Here is a 19,034-nt window from a genome sequence, read left to right on the forward strand (position 1 = left end):
TAATTGAGATATATTGAATTATGATTGACATGTTATTTACCTGTTGTTGTTTACTCCTTTTTCTCCTGTGTGGCCCAGTAATTTTGGGTAAGTTAGTGTAAACTCTTTAGGCTTCTAGAAATTCAAGTAGTGTCTGCCTCATGGAATTACTGGGAGGATCATAGCAGATAGGATTTCTGAAAATGCTGATCAATCATCAGCACTAAGTATTTTTTAAAAATTTTATTTATTTGTTGTGTGTGTGTTTGTGTGTGTGTGTGTGTGGCCAGCTCAGCCCACCAGGGGCCGGGGCTGACTGGCATGTGGTGCTGGGCGATTGAACCGCGGTCCCTGTGCTTTGCTAAGCTTGTTCTAAGTAGGTGCTTTAGACCACTGAGCCATCTCACCAGCCCCAGCACTAAGTATTATAGTTTACCATTTGATCATCTCTGCGTTGGTGTCCTCATTTTCAAAATGGGACAGAATATTAACCACGTTTGTGGCTGTTATAAATATAAAGTGAAATAGGGTACAGATAAAATATCTACCAAACTATAATAAAAATGCTGAGAGACAATAACAAACATTTACAAGAATGAAGAGAAATAAGGATGCTTGTATCCTGCTAACAGGAGTATAAAATGGTTCAGTGACTTTATGGAACAGTTTTCCAGTTCTCAAATTTTGAGAGTTACCAACAGGCCCAACAATTTCCTAGATATATACCCAACAGAAATAAAACAAAATATTCATGCACAACTTTTACTGCCAATTAATAGAAACATTATTCCTAATAGCCAAAAAATGAAAACAACTGAAATGTCCATAAACAGATAAGAAGTTAAAGAAAGGATAGTATGGTCAATTAAGTGAAATATTATTAGTCCATAAAGGAGAATGAAGTATTGATGCTTGATAGAACATGCATGAACCTTGAAAATGTGTGTTAAGTGAAAGAAGTCAGCCACATAAGATCAAACATTATATGCTTACATTTACATGAAATTTCCAAAGTAGACAAATCCACAGAGATAGAAAATAGATTAGTGGTTGCTTGGGTTTAGGAATGCAGAGTGATTTTTAAACAGGCACATATTTCATTTGTGGGTTAAAATATTCTAGAATTGGGAAGCAATAATTGTTGTATAACCTTGTGAATGTACTACAACATCTCCAAACTATATACTCTAAAGGGGTGAATATTGTGGTAGGTAAGTTACATCTCAATTATGCTAGTACAAAAATAACAGCAACATAGTAACCTTAACTTAATAGATGGCACTGTTATCCGTTAACATCTTAGTTCTTAACTTCAGCAGAACAGGCTCCTGAATAGATGGTACCGAGAACACAGAGACATGGTTAGGGAAAAGGATAAATCTAAAGTCTGGGGTATGAGAGGATGTGTATGCAGAAGTATGTGGGAGAAGCTTGGAGTTTCACTTGGAAGGAAAGGAAACACAGGCTCTTAAGATTAGCAAAAGAGTGATACAAATGTCATTTGCTTTGAATTTTCCAGAGAGTCTCCCAGATTATCTTTTATATTCTGGACTGGAATAATAGATGACAGACATTCTGACATTTACAGCTGTCCAGAAGAAAGGGCAATATGTGGCATTAGGCATAAGTTAAAAAAAAAAAGAACACAGCTAGGAAATCTGAGGTTAAGTGAGTGTGATTTCGAAAGGTAGAAAGAAGGCAGTCTGTGCAGGACAGGTGCATTTATCTAGAAGACTCTAATAGTTAATCTCTGGGTCAACACATTTAGGTCAGCCCTATCTTGGCTACAGGTGGAATGAATTTAAGGGATTAGAAGTGTGCCTCTAAATCCTAATCCAGGTCTTGGTCTAGGGATACTTAAGAGTGATTTTAAAAAAGGTTGACCGTCCCTCTCAATTATTTACCATATTAATGGAATTTCTTAATAGACTGGAGTCCTTGACAGGATTATGATGATTACAATGGAAATGGACACTCTGGGGTAGCTGTGCTAGAGATCTGCATGCACAGTCAGCAAATTGAAGACACTTGAGCAGTGAATCGCATGGTAAGTAGGTGGCAGTGCTTCTTTATAAGAAAGGTGGTAATAGGAATAAAACCATACCTTAGTTGTTAACTCAGACTCTGACTGAGATGCATTAATTTTACTGTAGTGTATGGTTAAGAAAGGTTTAAAGAGAATGAAAGGGAGTAAAAGAAGAAGAGAAAGAGGGAAAAGAGCCAACCACTTTTAAATCCAGATTTACTCTTAAAGGTCCTTCTTAACGCTTTCCTTTAGCTTGCCTCATTATTCTTTTTACTTCTTCTTGGTGTCTTCATGCAAGCGTTAACTTGATACAGGCTGTAACTGCAAAGATCAATCTTCCATAGAAGTCCTATGCTTGACAAGATAGGCTGAGAAGCCATTTCCCTAAGAGCTATTTGTCATAGTCTTTCTTTGTATATGTTTAAAGAGTAGTGTTTTCCTTGTAAAACTAGGCTTTCCACCAGGTTGTGAAAGTTACCTGAAATGAAATCATGCATCCTTATGTGTTAGTCACTTTCCATGGAAGCCTGATCCCATGCAGGTGTTCATACCTGAGTTACATAGGTAATGGCCCAGAATACAGTAGGTCAATAGTGTTCTATTTCCAAAATTTTATATCTGGATATTTCATTTTAGTTATGTCCGTATTTCCTATTAATTCTAGAGAACTTCAGCTGGCACGTTTTGAAGGCAGTAGAAAATATCTTTTACATATGAACATTATAAATTACTCTTTAAATCCACACTGGCAGGTGAAAGTTTAGGGAATCATTTCTCCATTCCTCCCTCCTTCCTTTCCTTCCTTCTTTTTTAAGAAAATAAATTTCCTTTATAAAATCTTATGTTGGGGGAATCAAGAATAAATCCTACAGCAGCATATATATTTATTTTTATTTTCTATACTTTTTTGTGGAAGCGGGAATTGAACTCAGGCCTTTATGCTTGCCAGGCAAGTGCTTATTCTACTGAGCTATCTCCCTGGCCCCACAACATATATATATATTTCTATTCTCTAGGGAGTCATAGCAGTTTGAAGTTCCACTTAATGCAGGACATAGATAGAAGAAAGTGTGTACAGCCAATCCTTCAGCTTGGACGATTGTTTATCTCTCATTTAACACAGAAGAGCAGCAACAGAGAAGGAATGAATGCCAGGGGGCATTTTCTCATATACACTTGAAGAAGAATATATGTGACAAATATGTAAATTTGGGAAATGCTTTTAAAAAGCAAAAATTTCAGAATTTGAGGATGTTGGTTGCATCATGTTTGGGAAGAATGAGCTGAAAAATAACATTAAAATTCCAGGCTTATAATTAGAATAGACAGCTTATCACTTTGATCTGGAGGGTTGTAGCTAAAGATTCCTTCATTTTTCTATTCACAAAATGACCCTTTTCCCTTTGCTGACCTGAACCTAACATTTGAAATTATTATACTGTTAGAGACTAATTACTCTGGCACAAATATGGCCTCACTCCATTAGAAAAATACACTATAGGTTGGGAGGAATAGAATGATTATTATCATTCAGATTTAAGTGCAAATTATTTAAAGAGCCATTTTCCTCCTCTACAGTTGTTTTTTTACTCCACTAATGTAGGGAGCAGAGAGAACTGGGTAGGCTAGAAGTTTGCAGGCAAACTTTACCTGCTCAATTTTTGCAAAATGTGCATCCTGACTAAAGCATAAGATAAAACCTTTTTAAGAGCATAGCAATTTAAAAATTTTCACTTGTGCTCAACATCTCTTCTCCACTATTTAGTCAACAAATATTGGATAAGATTTATTATGTAACAGGTACCGTGCAGGGCCCTATAGATAGAATCATGAGCAAATGTAAGCAGAAAACTTACAAATGAACTTGCATATGCTATTACGAACTTGCATATGTTATTACTTTCTACATGATTGCTTTTTCTGTTGAGTTTTCTTGGCAAGGCCCCTTATACTCTTCTTCATTGTTTTTGGTTTCACTCCTACACATACTAGGTTTTTATATGTATTTGTTAATAATGATGATAACTAATGGTTTTGGCATCCAGGTTTTCAGCATACCAAAACTCCAGCATCGAACGAGATAGGGAACTTCATTTCATAGGTACTTGAAAGAGGATTCTAGGTCAAAAGTAAAAACAATCAGAAGGTGGATCTATTAGAGAGAAGAAAATAGAAAGCACTTACAGATATGTACTCTAGTAAAATGTTAATAAGAACAGCAAAGGCTGAGAAAGGTCCAGTGAATTCAGAAAGCAGTTTAACAGTACAGAGAAGTACCCACCTAGAAGAATACAGGAGTGAAGGCCCAACGTATGTCAGAGAAAAACGGGACTTGTAGATCCTATAGTTCAACTTAGGGAAACAAAAGTGAGACCTAGAGGAAGGCTCTAAAGTCATAGGTTGAATCAATTGGAAAGTTCTGTCCAGGACCCTAGCCTTCTGCTTATCAATGCCATCCTCTTTTCAAACAGCAAGGGAGAACCAATATTTATTAAAAGACTAATGTGTGCTTAGAAGTTTGACTTACATAAATCTTTATCTCATAAGGCTTAAGCTACATTTACCCCTGTTTTTCAGATTGGGCAATTGAGAATTGGAAATATTATTGCTTAGGATATAACCCAAGACTTTCAGGAGATTTATACTGAATATGATGTGACTAGTGGCCATCCCCATTTGTGCCAGACTGTGACTTGAGTCAGGAGTAAGCGGGCTGTCCCAGAACAAGGCTTAAAAGCTACATAGTGCCAAATTCTTTCCAGTTGGATAATAAATTTCTGGGAGCTCTTCTCAATATATTGTGTCCCTCCACTTCTTTACATACTTTATTCTCTCTCTGTCTCTCTGCCTCTCTTACGCTGTCTCTGTTTGTCTGTCTCTGTATCTCTCTCCTTCTCTCTTTTTGAGACAGTGTCATGCTACGTAATCCTACCGAACTTAAGCTCACCATGCAACCCAGGCTAGCCTTGAACTCATAACAATCCTCCTGCCTCAGACTTCTGAATGCTGGTGTTACAGTCAGGCCCCACCACACTTAGCCATAATTTAACTTTTATGGGAAACTAAGGAATTATTTTACAATACAACCAAATCATTCAAATTCAATTTGGGTAGCATAGAAGTATAATAATGGTAGTCTCAATAATTTTATAGATTAGAGGCTGTCTATAAGCCTTTTAATACTGCACTACTCCATCCAGGGTACAAATCTTTGTTCTCAGCCAACTTACTTTATTTCTGAGTATCAGGTTCTTCATCTATTAATAATGGTGGTAATACCTATGCCTAAGAGCTGTGAAGAGCTTTTAGTGACAAATGCACATTTATTTCAAAGTTTTTACATAGTATTCATTTATTAGTTCTTGTCAACAGAAGAGGACTAGACATAATGACCAGCAGAATAGCAATGATTAACTCCAATGACCACAGTGTATTCTTTCTTTTTTGTGATGAGTATTGAACCCAGGACCTTTATCCTGAGCTACATCCCAAACCATTTCAAAAACTTATGTATTTTTATTTTTTGTCAGCATGTGTCTGCAGTATATAATGTTTTCATAACTCGTGTGGAGTTGGCACATGTACAGAACACATTTTAATTCCTTTTGTAATCCCTTTTACCTTCTTGCATATCTTGATTACATTCCCACTTGAGACAGATCTATCTCCATAGTTCCTGTTATTTATCTTTTATTTTGTTCTTTATTTATAACTTGAGTTTCTCATGTAACAGGAAACCATGCAATATTTCAGTTTATGTATCTAATTTATTTCATACAAAAAAGTGTATACCAGTTTTATATATATCAGGAACTCTGTATACTTTACCCTTTATTATTTCAAGTGATAATTTATAAAAGCACAGAGATTCTGTGAAAGAAACTATGTGTTTCAGGCAGATGAAGAAGTTCACTTTTTTAGTTCATTTTGTGTTGCTATAGCAAAATAGTGTACTGAGACTGGGTACTTCGTAAAGAAAGAGGATTATTAATTAAGTACATAGTTCTAGAGGTAGGAAAGTTCAAGGTCACACTCATAAAACGACTTCTGGTGACGGTCTCTTTACTACATCATAGCATGGCAGATGGCATCCCACGGCAGTAGCACGTGTAAGAGCAACGAGTGAGTATGTGTGGAAAGTAGGTCACATGGCAAGAGAGACTGAGGAGGCCCACTTTATAAGAACACCCACTATGGAGAAATAACCAACATCTGTTACAGTGAGAAGTTATTCCCTTGAGACAAAAATGTTAATCCTTTTTAAAGGCCCAATGCCCCCTCAAAGTCTCACTACTGCTTAATATCATTCATTGGAGATCAAGACTCAAGAACAGTTTTGGCACGCACAAGCCATTTCCAAACGATAGCACTTTACTTGCGTTATTGCTGTTAACAGGACACTGTTCCACATAGAGATTTGCTGCTGTCATTGTCCATTCCTATGCCTGAAAGGAGTTTCTGTATGGACACAGATACCATGAAGTTTAATATCTTGGATGCACAAAAGACCAAAAACATGTCCCTCCCTTGCTGACTCAGAGAACAGGTTTCTCTGGGAGGTTTTTAGCTCTCAAGGTCACACTCATAAAACTACTTCTCTTGCCAGAGAAAGCATTTGGGTTGAAGGAAGGTGGGAAGAGAAGTGTGAGGCTCTTGATGACAGCTCAGTTTGTAGCCTGTACTTCATACGTTATTGTGTATCTTACCTTTGTGCCTTCAAAAGTGTACACAACAGATTATTTTTTTAAGAAAGAGTTTGGACACTTAGAGAATCTAGGAATAAATTTGGGTTGCTTATGCATACAATCAGCAAAGAACCATCTTTCTGCAAAAGTAAAGTTAGAAATTTCACTGTTTCCAATTGACACACTTCTCAGCCTCTAGCTCATGTTATTTTGTGTGATATCTTGTTGCCCATTGTTTTGGTCTTCATTTAAGTCAGATTTTACCCATGTATGAATGTTAGCACATTCTATGATGAGTGTTAAGATCCCTTAAGCATGGTCCAGATTGATCTCCAGCTGTTTTTTTAAAGCATGGGTGAAAGTCAAGATCACAACAAATAGGACTGGCCCAGAAAGAATTGTTGCTGGCAATCATTTGAGATTGACCAGTGCACACCAGTGTGGATTATCACCCTTAAGAGAACGATGCTGTTATTTTGATATTTGATTAGAATTAAGGATTTATTTAAGGATTTTCCTCATTAACATCTCTCCCAGGCAAGTAATTCTTATTATGTCTACTGAGCTTATTCCTGACCTTAGATTCACTTATGCATTCATTTTACAAACATTTATTTGACGTATATTATGTGCTGGGCATTTGGCTGGCTTGCATCTCTAGGAGTTTCTGGTTCATTGGGGTCTGTTTTCCATGGAGAGCTGCCTTCATTGTTGATCACTTCCTAGTGTTGAAAGTATGAGATCCTATAAATAAAGAGACAGTAAACAGTTTTGTATTTTTGTCACAACATAGACCAGAAATATAGACGTTTTATAACCGCAGTGATACCTTTTCTAGTGCACACATAAATATGAGGCACAGATGGGGACACAGTGAAGTCACCCTGGAGGTGTTTGCTCTTCTACATAAAATAGCGAACACCTCAGCTGGGTTTTGAAGATAGAATTCACCAGCAGGGTCTGGAAGAGGACTGAAGAGAGTTTCAGGTAGAGAGGATGAATATCCCAATTCCTTGGCTTCCCAGATGGTGGAATACATGCCTGGAGAACTACATGAGATTCATTGTAGCTCAAAGATAGAACACTGAAGAACGGAGTTGTAGAGAAAGGCATGAGCCAGGTAGGCAAAGGCTTTGCTTTTGTCATCTTGAAGAGTTCTCTACTTGTGCTGACTCTATTTCGTTAATTACTATTTATTTTTTGCTAGTTGTAGTTCATCAACTTGCATCTTACTCTCTGACTCTAGATCCAATGGGAACCTTCTTATCTTCAGCTTACTTGGCTCATCAGCAGAGTGTAATGTTGAAATACACTTTCCATCCTCTACTTTCATTTTCCTTAAATTATAAAATACCACTATCTTCTGGATTTTGCTGGTTTTTTTTAGGGCTAGTCAGTCTTTATGTGTGCTTTCTCTCTGACTGATGGGTAAGTGTTATGGCTTCTCAGAGTTTTGTCCTTGATATTTTTAATCTTAGGGGAATTAACCTTCATTTGTTAAGCTCCTCACTACTATTTTCCTCATCTGTCATAATTTCTCATAAGGCTTACTACATCCATATGCATAAAATGGTCTCTCTGCCTCTAGTTTTCCCCCTGCCAACCCATTCTTCACACTGCTGTTAGAGTGACCCTTTTACATGGAAATCTGATAATACTATTTCTTCACTTGAAATCCTGTTTAAGGATTAAATCATGGTATCTTGGACTCTGGGTGATCTGATCCTTTCCTTGACTGATAACAGAGACCCAAGCAGAACAAATGTTTTGGGATTCTGAAAATCTAGGTACATATTTTTTGAATTTCTGTATCTTTCTGCATATTGCCTTTTCTGTCTGAAAGCCTCTTAGTACTAAACCCCCATTGCAACTCCATTCACTTAGCTACCTTTTAGAAATTTAATTTTTATTAGTATGGGTTTGGAATGTGTAATAAGTACATTCCTCATGAGGAATGGGTGCCTGTGAATATTGTATCTTGATCATTTTGTGTTCTTCCATCTCCTCCATCCCCATATCCCTTTTCATTGGTACAGAACTCTACCTCCCTGTTTCTCATCATCTTTCATTTATTTTGATCTTTGGATTATTTATACATTTTCCCTCATATTAGACCTAGAGTTACTTCCCCCCTTGTCTCTTTTCTCTTCTCTCTCTTTTCTTTCTGGGTTCAGATAATTCTTCCTGTTTTTTGTTATCTGAGTGACCTCAATCAGAACACATTTACTATACATTACCATTATCTGTTTCCATCTGTCTCCAGGAGGGCAGTGTGAGGTAGAAAATGGGTATATTTATGACTATAATAATAATAATAATAATAATAATAATAATGTGACTAATACAATGCTAATGGCCTGCCAGGCCCTGATGTAACATTGTTGTATGGTAATTCATGCAGTCTTCGCAATATATTGTAGCATGCATAGCTGTGCTGAAGTTAAATTGATAGGAGTTGGTGATGGATTGAATGTGGAGGCAGAGAAGAAGGAGTCTCAGTAGTTCCAAGGTTTCTGATTGCAGCAAGTGGGCAAACAGTGTGTAGAGGTAACATCTACTGAGATGAGGAGTACAGGAAAGCAGTTTTAGTTGGGCTGAGGGGAAGGAAATTTTCAATTTGGAGGACTGCCTTTCTTTTATAATGTATTTCCCAAAGCTTCAGAAATAATGTCAGTAACAAATTTTTCCTTTGATTGACAGGCATTTGGAAATACCACTGTCTGTCTCAAGAGAAAAGAATAATTGTCCAGCAGCTCATTATTAGCTTTCGCGAAGCAGGAGGGCTATGTTCCTGGGACTCTGGCCTTTTTCTTGCCTTATGCTTTGGTGTGCGGTTCCCAGAAGACTGTCAGGATGCCACGGCATTGCATCTCCCAAACTCCAGTGGTGCTTGTGTCTGCTGTCTCTTACATCTCTTCTGCAACAGGTCTGCACAGTCCCCTACAAGATAGGGGTGGTAGGTCCTTGGACTTGTGATCCGTTGTTTTCAAAGGCTCTGCCTGAGGTTGCTGCTCGGTTAGCAATTGAGCGAATCAACCGGGACTCATCTTTTGATCTGGGCTACTCTTTTGACTATGTGATTCTCAGCGAGGACTGCCAAACTTCGAGGGCCCTCTCCAGTTTCATTTCCTACCACCAGATGGCCTCAGGATTTATTGGACCTGCCAACCCAGGCTACTGCGAGGCAGCCTCGCTCCTGGGAAACAGCTGGGACAAAGGGATTTTCTCTTGGGCTTGTGTGAATTATGAATTAGACAATAAAAATAGCTACCAGACCTTTTCTCGGACACTCCCTACTTCCATTCGGGTACTCGTAACTGTCATGAAGTATTTCCAGTGGGCTCACTCTGGAGTCATTTCCTCAGATGAAGACATTTGGGTGCATACAGCCAATCGAGTTGCAAGTGCTCTTCGGAGCCACGGCCTGCCTGTAGGGGTCGTCCTGACCACAGGACAAGACAGCCCAAGCATTCGACAAGCTCTCCAGAGGATTCGCCAGGCAGACAGAATTCGCAGTGAGTGTTTGCTTGCTCCAGGCTAAGGTTTAAGCGTGGCTTCAGTGAAAGATAAGAAAATCTCCAAAAGGATTTCTGCCCTCACACCTAGGCTAGCATATTCCCCAAAGTTGTTTTATTCCATTTCCCTCCTTCACTCACCCTCAGACTCCAAGACTCTCATTTCCACCTTGTCGACTCATCAGAAGTAAAAAAGCTCTGTGGCTCTAACACATGTGGATACCACTACCTGCTCTCAGTACCAGGGTAGGGGTGAATAGCACCAGAGTACTTTAACCACACACTCTCTCTGTCCTTAGGACTGTGATACTTTCACAAGAACTAAAGGAGGATGCTCTATAGCTTTGTTTTGAGTAGAGAAAAAAATGGATTTATCTATTCTAGTCCCCGAGGAGAGATTTAAGGTGGACCATTCTGTAAGAAATCTTTAGCAAGGTAAAGTTGGACCATTCTCTGAGAAACCCATTGTTATGTTAATCCTAGAAAAAATGGATTTTTATTTTTACTTTTATCTTTACCAAGGTAAAGGAAGTTTACATTTATCTTAAACTTCCTTCTAGGCACTTTTCTTCACAGGTACTTAGTGCCCTTGTGTTATCACATCTCACTTAGAAACTATCTTCTCTGGACCTCCAAATGTTGTTCTTCCTCCAAAGCAGGGTTTTTTTTTCCTGCAACACGAAGCTAATTGACAGAGAAGGGACCTAGCTATTGTATGAAAGCATATAAAAATGAAAAGACTGCTTAACTATTAACAGGTTTTCTCTTACAAAATAAATTTTATGTTCAGAGATAATTCTTGAAGAAACAACAGAAAATTAAGCAAACGATTTGACCACTGAAGCTACCTTCACCAAGGCAAGCTGGGTGCATATTTCTTTGCATACTTATTGCAGGTGGGGCTTCTTTGCCCTCTGGAATTAGATCTTTTACTTGCACTTACATCAGCACTTGATAATACATGTTTTTGATTTCTTTTTCTATTCAATTTTTTAATCTCCACTTTACCTTCCTGTGGAAGTAGCAATGATTTGTGGGAATACTGCTCATTGCCACGTTGCAGCTCCTCCTTCATTTTAGGACATATAACTCAGAAACTACTTGTCAAAGTGATTTTTTCCTAGGATTAGTCCTGGTCCTAGCTATTTCCTTAACATAACAATGGGTTTATTAGAGAATGGTCCAGCTTTACCTTGGCTTATAATCAGAAGCCTATTTTAAGTTTCAAGTGTCTTCAATATTGGACAATTATGGTCATTATGGGAAGAAGAGGGCAAAAGCTTTTAGTTGCAGAAACTACAATAGTCTGTTTCCAGTTCTAGTCTACAAGATCCTATAATATTAAGCAACTAGTGTGGATTTGATTATTTCATAATAAAGCTTGTTTTTTCAGAACAGAAAACAGAATTATCTTAAAGATATAAAACCTGCAGAGAGAAACCTTGCCAGAAACAGGCTACTATATTTAGTATTATAACTTTATAATATTTTACAAAGCTTGGGGGGGGGTCTAGTGTCTCTTACAAGTTTCCATTCCATGAATGTTTCATATCCCTCCCAAAAAGTCAATTTTGAAAGGACAGTTTGGCCTCTTCCATGAAATGTTAAATAAATCTAGGCCCTAAAGCTCTCTGGGTTGTGAGACTAAGAGGAATCAGGATGTCAGACTGAGAGGAATTAGGATTGAGCATTCACTGTGCACAACCCCTTTGAGGCAGGGAAGTAGCAACCATACATATTATTGCCCTACCATTAGAAATCCATTTCTTTAAGTCAAGCGTTCTCTGGCTGCATCCTAGAACTGCCAGGATGTCGGTGCCAAATACATAGTGCCAAAGCTCCATTGCAAGCGATTTAGTGAGTTGGTCTCATGGTGAAGGCCCGGTGAAGTTATTTTAAATAGTTTCTCAAATGTTTGTTAAGTACAGAGTTGAGGACCACTGCTTTAAGTTAATGAAAATGTAAAAAAAAAAAAAAACAATGCCCTTTACTTGAAGTGACCTGTTGTTTTCTGTCTTAATAAGATTTTGCTTAGTTGGATTGTTTTCATTGTAACTGTATGGATCAGTCTACTAAAGAAAGAATGTTGAGATATGGAAGAAAACTCCAAAAACAACAGTCTTGGAACAAAAAATAATACCCCTGCAAGCCTGTAGCCTGAGTAGTGAGGACAGCAACAGAACCTGGAGGAGGGAACTCAAAAAGAGACATAAAAGGAGTCAAAACTCTTCACTCCAGGACTTTTTCTTGTGATTTTTAAACATATGTGGGGTTAGATGAGGCACTGTGGGACCTCAGTGACATGAGTTAGAAACATGAGTTAGAATGTGACTGGGAGTAGGAGCAGGAAAAGTCAGTTGCGCTGTGGACTGAGTATGACCTCAGGCAGCTCAATGTATAATGTATGATTGAAAACTATGGTAAGTGTTTAAATAAAAAAAAAAACCTTACAGTAAAAGACACATTGCCATTAATCCCCCTCACAATACTCCCCCATCTTTGAACGCTTATCCCGTCATTATTTTCACTTTCTGAATCAGTTCTGGAAACCCCCTTTTGTGACTTTAGTTGTGCCATTGTGGCTAATATGATGTCCTGAATCAATTCAAATTATTTACTTTTGATGGTCATTTTGACTTTGGAGAAGTGCTAGAAGTTGCACAGTGCCAGAGCCAGTGAATAGAGTGGATGAAGACAACCCATGAAGTTTTAATGAAACTGCTTTTCTGTTGGATGGCATTTTGGCAGCAGCATTAACTGTGTTTTTATTATACCTCATAAAGACACTCAGTAGGACCTCCAGAACTGGTTTAGATAGTAGTAAGAATGTTGGGATAAGTGTACCCAAGGTGAGGGGAAGTACTTCAAGGGGATTAATGACAATATGTCTTTTACTGCAATAAAAATTTAAATTGAAATATTTATTATATATTTTGGTCCCTCCTTGACAAGATTCAAAGGAGTATGCTGTACCCACAATTGGTATAGTCAGGTGTAAGTATCTGAGAGGATGCATACCAGTGGTCTCCACTGCTGTAGGCATTAGAAATTGTGGAAGGGTGTGAATGTTAAAGTAAAATAGCCTATGGGCTTGTCCCTTAGATTATTATTTATTGAGAACAGTATCCTAGACAGCAGGAGCATGAGAAGCAGGATCCAGAGAATGAACAAGCAGAGTTATTAGGGATATAGACAAGTGGTCTAGCATTCAGAATCATATCTCTTGTCCCATTAGAAAACTGGAGATCAGGTCTGAAACAGCCAGAAACCAGTGGGTATGGATCAGGCCACCACTGCAGGGAGAAAGGTTACAACACACAGGGTAAAGCAAACTCCAAACAAAATCTGTAGCTGATTTTCCAGTTCCTCCCAACTAGTGGGACTGAGTCCTCCTGGTTGTTACTTATCTTGACTGCAAAGAACTAAAAAGGCACTGGGAATTTTTGTGTTACCTCATTTTAGAAGGACTGAGGAAGGCAGGCTTTCCCTATTTTGCTGTCTATGGGGCTACTTCTTAACAATGTGGGCCCCCAAGGAAACTGTCAAGAAAGAACTCTGTGACATTCACAGTACAATTTAAAGAGACCCTTTTCTTTGGGTGGGGCCTGGCAATACTTGGAAGTAACACAAATAGTGAAAAGTTTAGTTGTGTCCAGTCCGTTCACAGTAGCAATGACAGCATTCCCATGTGACAGTGGTTGTATTAATTGTAACTATGTTGGTGATAAGGGAGGAAGGGATGAGAAGATCAGGTTATAACTAGCTGGCAGGCCACTTCCATTTCTCATACATTAGTGTTTCCAATTAGGAAATATCACTTTTACCTTATTGGGGTTAGAGGTGGTGTCTTTCTTAGATATAGGTCTAGGACATGTTAAGGCAAGAGTAACAATACTACTACTTCTCCTACTACTAGTAGTGCTACTGCTAGCTGCGGACTCCTGGAAGGGGAAACAATGGAGGAGTTATTAGACATTTTCCAGAATGACAATTAAAAACAACCACAATACTGCTTTACATGTAAACAGTACCCTACAGTTTGCAAGGCATTTGCATATCATTACCTATTTCTCAACATTATTCAAAAAACACTTTTTTTTCAAGTTTTAACTATCTATGAATCTTACAGAAAGAAACAGATAGATGTAGACAATATAAACACCGTTAACTAAGAAAGGGGTAGTCTCAGAGCAGAGGGATTCATCCTATTCCAGATTCACATTTCCCTGAATGAGATTGGCAGTTACCTTTGATAAGCAAAGTCATATAACAGCGGTATTAATCAAACACCGAAGTCCTTAATTTACAGGCAGGGCTAGTGTATTGGATTATGTGGGCTGTGCCCTGTGTAAGGAACCTAGCTAAGTGGGCAAGAGGTACAAAGTCTAGTCCACACTCTGCTCCTCAAACCAGGAATTCTGTCTTAAATTTTCCATCAGACAGCACAAAAGAATGTTCATTCACTGAGCAAAAGAGATGTAGCATTACTTTGTTCTTGGGTCTGACTTTTTTCTCCCTTCTACAAAGGTGGCAGGAGGCCCAAGCTATGGCTCTTCAGAGAACTTTTCAAATGGTTATTTAGAACTCTCCTGCTTTCTCCTTGTTTTGCCAATCAGCCTTATGCTTTGCTGATTGTGATTTTTGTTGTTGTTGTTGTTGAAGCTTGTCTGGCTACTGGAGTATTTGGGACTTCCTTTAAGCCTTTCCTGAGAACCTTTTATTACAATATGACACAGTAAGAATGCCTTTTTTTCTTCCAAAATTAGATATATTACTGCACATTTGCTTGTGTTATAGAGTTGGCTGAATTCTTTCCATCAAAGATTCTTGTACACAAAATAAGAACAGTATTAAAGCAATGATGATAATTGTTAATATTTATTGATAGTTTATTATTTGGTAGTCATTTTGCAAGGGACTTGTATGCACAATTTCAATTCTTGTATTGCTCCTGTAAAGTAACACTAATTACTGTTTACCAACATGTTGGATAAGAATTCTGGGACTGAGGGTTAAATAATACATTCCACACTTAGCTATTGAGTACAAAAACAGGGATATGTATTCAGGTTGGTCTAAAGCAGTGATTCTTAAATCTAGGTGTGCACCAAAAATCTCCTAATGTCTTATTTAGACACAGTTTACTACCTCTTTTCCACAGAATTTCTTATTCAAGAAAGCTATAGTTGGGTCCCAGAATTTGCATTACTAAAAAATCCCAAAATAATACTGTTGGTCTAAGAGCCACACTTTAAGAACTGGTCTAATGAAAAAAATCTGTGATTTACTCTCTCCTGTCCACTTGAGGTGTGCTCCTATAGTACACTCAATAGAGGTCCTTTGTTTGATATATGGTGTACAATTCTGCTGTTCTGATTTTCTTTCTTATCTTTTGTCCATACTGATGAAATTTTTAAAATGCCACATGTGTTATCAGGTATATTTCCAAGAGCAATAATAATAGTCATACTAATAATACTGTGGCTACTGGCTTACACATAAGTAAATACAAGTGGTAAAATGATGGCTTGTTTTTATGAATAGGTCCATTACCAGTAATGATCAAATTACTGAAAACCTAGCACAAGAGGAAGAGGAAACTTCTGAACATCTAGACTACCTGCTCATAAGAGGCCTTATCAATATAGTAGTTTAGGAAAAGATGGTAAAAACCTACATTGTTGTTTGCTTGTTTGAGACAGAGTCTTGCTCTCTGATTCAGGCTGGTCTTGAATTCATGATGTAGCTAAGCTTCTTTGTTCTCCTATTTTAAGAAATTTTTGACCAGAATAGTTCAGTAAGGAATGGGAAATAGGAGTTGAATGACTCTGGATTTTGTTTTCCTGCAGTTTTATGATGTTTCCTGTTAAAAGCAGAGAGAGAGAGAGAGAGAGAGAGAGAGAGAGAGAGAGAGAGAGAGAGAGAGAGAGTCCTAGACAACCTGATATAGTCAGCCCCACTATGAAGACAGCTGTGAGATTCAGGTAGCCAAGATAAAGTGAAAATATAATATTTTGGGGAGATACAATTTTAGGAAGGTTTATTTTTTGGTCCTTGTTTTAGCTATCAAATAACTTGACTGAAAACAATCACAATGGAAACTTATGAATTAGTATCACTTGTTGAGCCATGCCTTATCTGAGATTAAATGTTTCTGTATACTAATCCTTTGCTGACAATAACTTTCAGGTCAAATCACATTTTAATGAATGTAATTTTAAGATAATAAAGCTATTTAGCAAAATCATTTTGTAGAACGGATGCATCCATAAATCCCTGTTCATGAAACATTTAATCTATTAAATTAAGATGATGTTTTGTGAATTCAGTATTTATGCTTTTCACCTTATGTTCAATGTTAAGGTCTTGTCATCAAAGAATAGAGAATTTCATGTTCATTTCCTCTGAAACTTCCATGTTTTTCATCCAAAATATGAGGACAAATTGGGCTAGATGCAGTCAAAGTGTCTGTCTGGTTATAACAAATTCGACCATTTATCTGAACTGTCATCAGTGTGAGCTAATGAAAGAGGAATTAAGAGGATGAATTCAGGTTGAGGAGTCAGGTCTTGGAAAAATTGATGACAACCGGCATTAAAGAGAAGCCTGGCAATGTCTATCTGTGAAAGAGTGTCATTTCCAATGGTTCCTTCATCTTAACAGTACAAATACACACATGTTTCACGTTTGAAGGAACCCATGAAGAATATACAAGTGAACACCTACTCATCCCAGATAATTTGTTAGCATTCAAACATTCATCTAAATAGAAATTGTGTACAAAATACATACCAGAACACAGAGCTAAATAAGACACAGTCTCTGACCACAAGATGCCTACAGTTTCATAGTAGAAGCTCACAGGAACCGTAAGGATAATGGTTATAAGTTCTACGATAGGTGTCAGTTCCAGGTTAGGAAGGAGCTCTAATCCTATATCACAGGTCAGTTCCCCTGGAAAATAATTTGTCAGATGAAGCTTTGAGTGTCGGAAGCTTATTGTGTGAGTATTTTCAAGGGTAACACTATGAAGGAAAGAAAAAGATGGGGTTGGCAGAGAGTAGTACAATCAGAATGGTAAGCTAATGCATTCTTGAGGATGTTGTGCTAGAATGACCCTTATTATTGTCCAGAACTGAATTAAGTCTGGAATGTTGTAGCGGTATGTTGACAAGTCATTAAGTGCAGGCTAGCTCAGAAAAAGGCTACAATGTGATAAGAATTGTTCAATATCCATTTCACCGGGGGGGGGGAACCCCTAATTTGTTATATTTGCTGATTTTCATAGTGTAATATCTTTATCATGGCCTATTTCAAGCTATCAACATGGCATTCACTCCTTAAAGAATCTCTGAAAATTTAAGTATAACCTCATGTGAATCAGCCCAAGCCAGCTCCAGTACACTGCTGAAGGGAAGTGACTTTGAGAGTAGTAGATCTGTCTCTTCAACTGAGGACAATTCTCAGCGAGGCATTAGTTATTATTTGCTAACATTCCTAGCAGCAAGAGGCATGAGTGCTTGTCTTGAAGTGTGTACTGTATCTTGATGGTACAGCATAATAGCACCCGCTACACTCACTGAAGTATTTGTTGCATTTCACTTAATACAGAATGCTTAGTTCTAGTTAATTTTTTCTATTCAGAAAAGTAATTTTAATATCCCTTGAGGAAATTAATCAGAATTTTATTGCATAACCTTGATCATGTCATTTAATCACTGTGTTTGTAGAAGAAATATGCTATTACGCACTTGCCAGGAATACTGTGGAGTCAACTGGCCAGCTATCAGCAGCACATGACGCAGATCATTTCGCCCCCTCAAAAGACCTGTGACTGAATGACTTTGACCAAACTGATTCATGTTTCATGATGTAGTCAAATATAGAAAGGGTGATGCATTCAATTCTCATTTTTCTTTGTAACTCTTGCCTTGTCAACCTTTTCTATTACTACATCTTCCCATTTTACAATGTGGGATTATGAATAGTTGAGTCTGAATTCCTTGCATTGCTCATGAACTATGTGCAAAGAATCTGGAAATGATTTTACAGAAGACCTGAGTAGCTGGGTACATGTAGGTCCTTAGGGTAATTATTTCAAAGGAGCTAATTTTCATTTGAAAACTGAAATTATATTGTAATTGTGTGTAGGGGGTATGGTGCCCTTAAATCAACTTTATAACGTATTAGTTACACTTTTAAAATGAAGGATATCAGCTGTAGTTTGAAATGAAAACTTTCTGGGGATATTTAACAAGTTTAAAGAAGGTATTTTAAAACAGATAAAGCAATATGTAAATGCCAAATACCAATCATTGAGCATAGTTAAGCGTACTTAGTTTCTGAGATTAAAAGTTCTGTATAAGCATGTGTAATTAATATTTACTAATAGCAATAGGACTTTTGCCTTTCTTCAAGGAGCTCAGACTACTCACCAGGCATTATCTAATTAAACCACTCAATGTACCTGTAAAATGCATTGGAATCTACATTTTAAGATGTGGGCACTGAAGCACAAATGGGCTTAAACTAAACTCATTTAGCATGTCAAGGACGAAATTGGATATGGCTTTCAGTCTCATGGTCTAGCTGCTGTTCTTCAACCATGGGCCCCTTTAATCCACACTATTCTAGCTCAGCCTTGCCAAACAGCATAGTTTCATAAGTCTAGGAAGTATTAAATTGAGTGCAAAGTAATTCCAATTATAGAAAAGTTAGATTTAAGAAGTTGAATATGTCATCCATAGTAGCAGCATTTATAGAAGTGTGTGTTGGTGGCATTCATTATGTATAATGGCCTAGTTAAAGGTGAAAACAGTTGGTCAAGAT

General features: G+C 37.6%; 1 protein-coding gene across 1 annotated transcript in view; it reads left to right on the forward strand.

The window, feature by feature from the left end:
* The first annotated feature begins 1,839 nt into the window (after positions 1-1,839).
* Gucy2f (guanylate cyclase 2F, retinal) overlaps positions 1,840-19,034 on the forward strand; it is a 142,918-nt gene continuing 125,723 nt past the window's right edge. Inside the window, exons 1-2 of the mRNA XM_004640047.1 lie at positions 1,840-2,026; positions 9,391-10,205. Coding sequence (XP_004640104.1) covers positions 9,476-10,205 — 730 coding nt within the window. The 5' untranslated portion in view covers positions 1,840-2,026; positions 9,391-9,475. The remainder of the gene's footprint in view (positions 2,027-9,390; positions 10,206-19,034) is intronic.

Source organism: Octodon degus, unplaced genomic scaffold, assembly GCF_000260255.1.
Source record: "Octodon degus isolate 3935 unplaced genomic scaffold, OctDeg1.0 scaffold00117, whole genome shotgun sequence".
Classification (NCBI taxonomy): Eukaryota; Metazoa; Chordata; class Mammalia; order Rodentia; family Octodontidae; genus Octodon; species Octodon degus.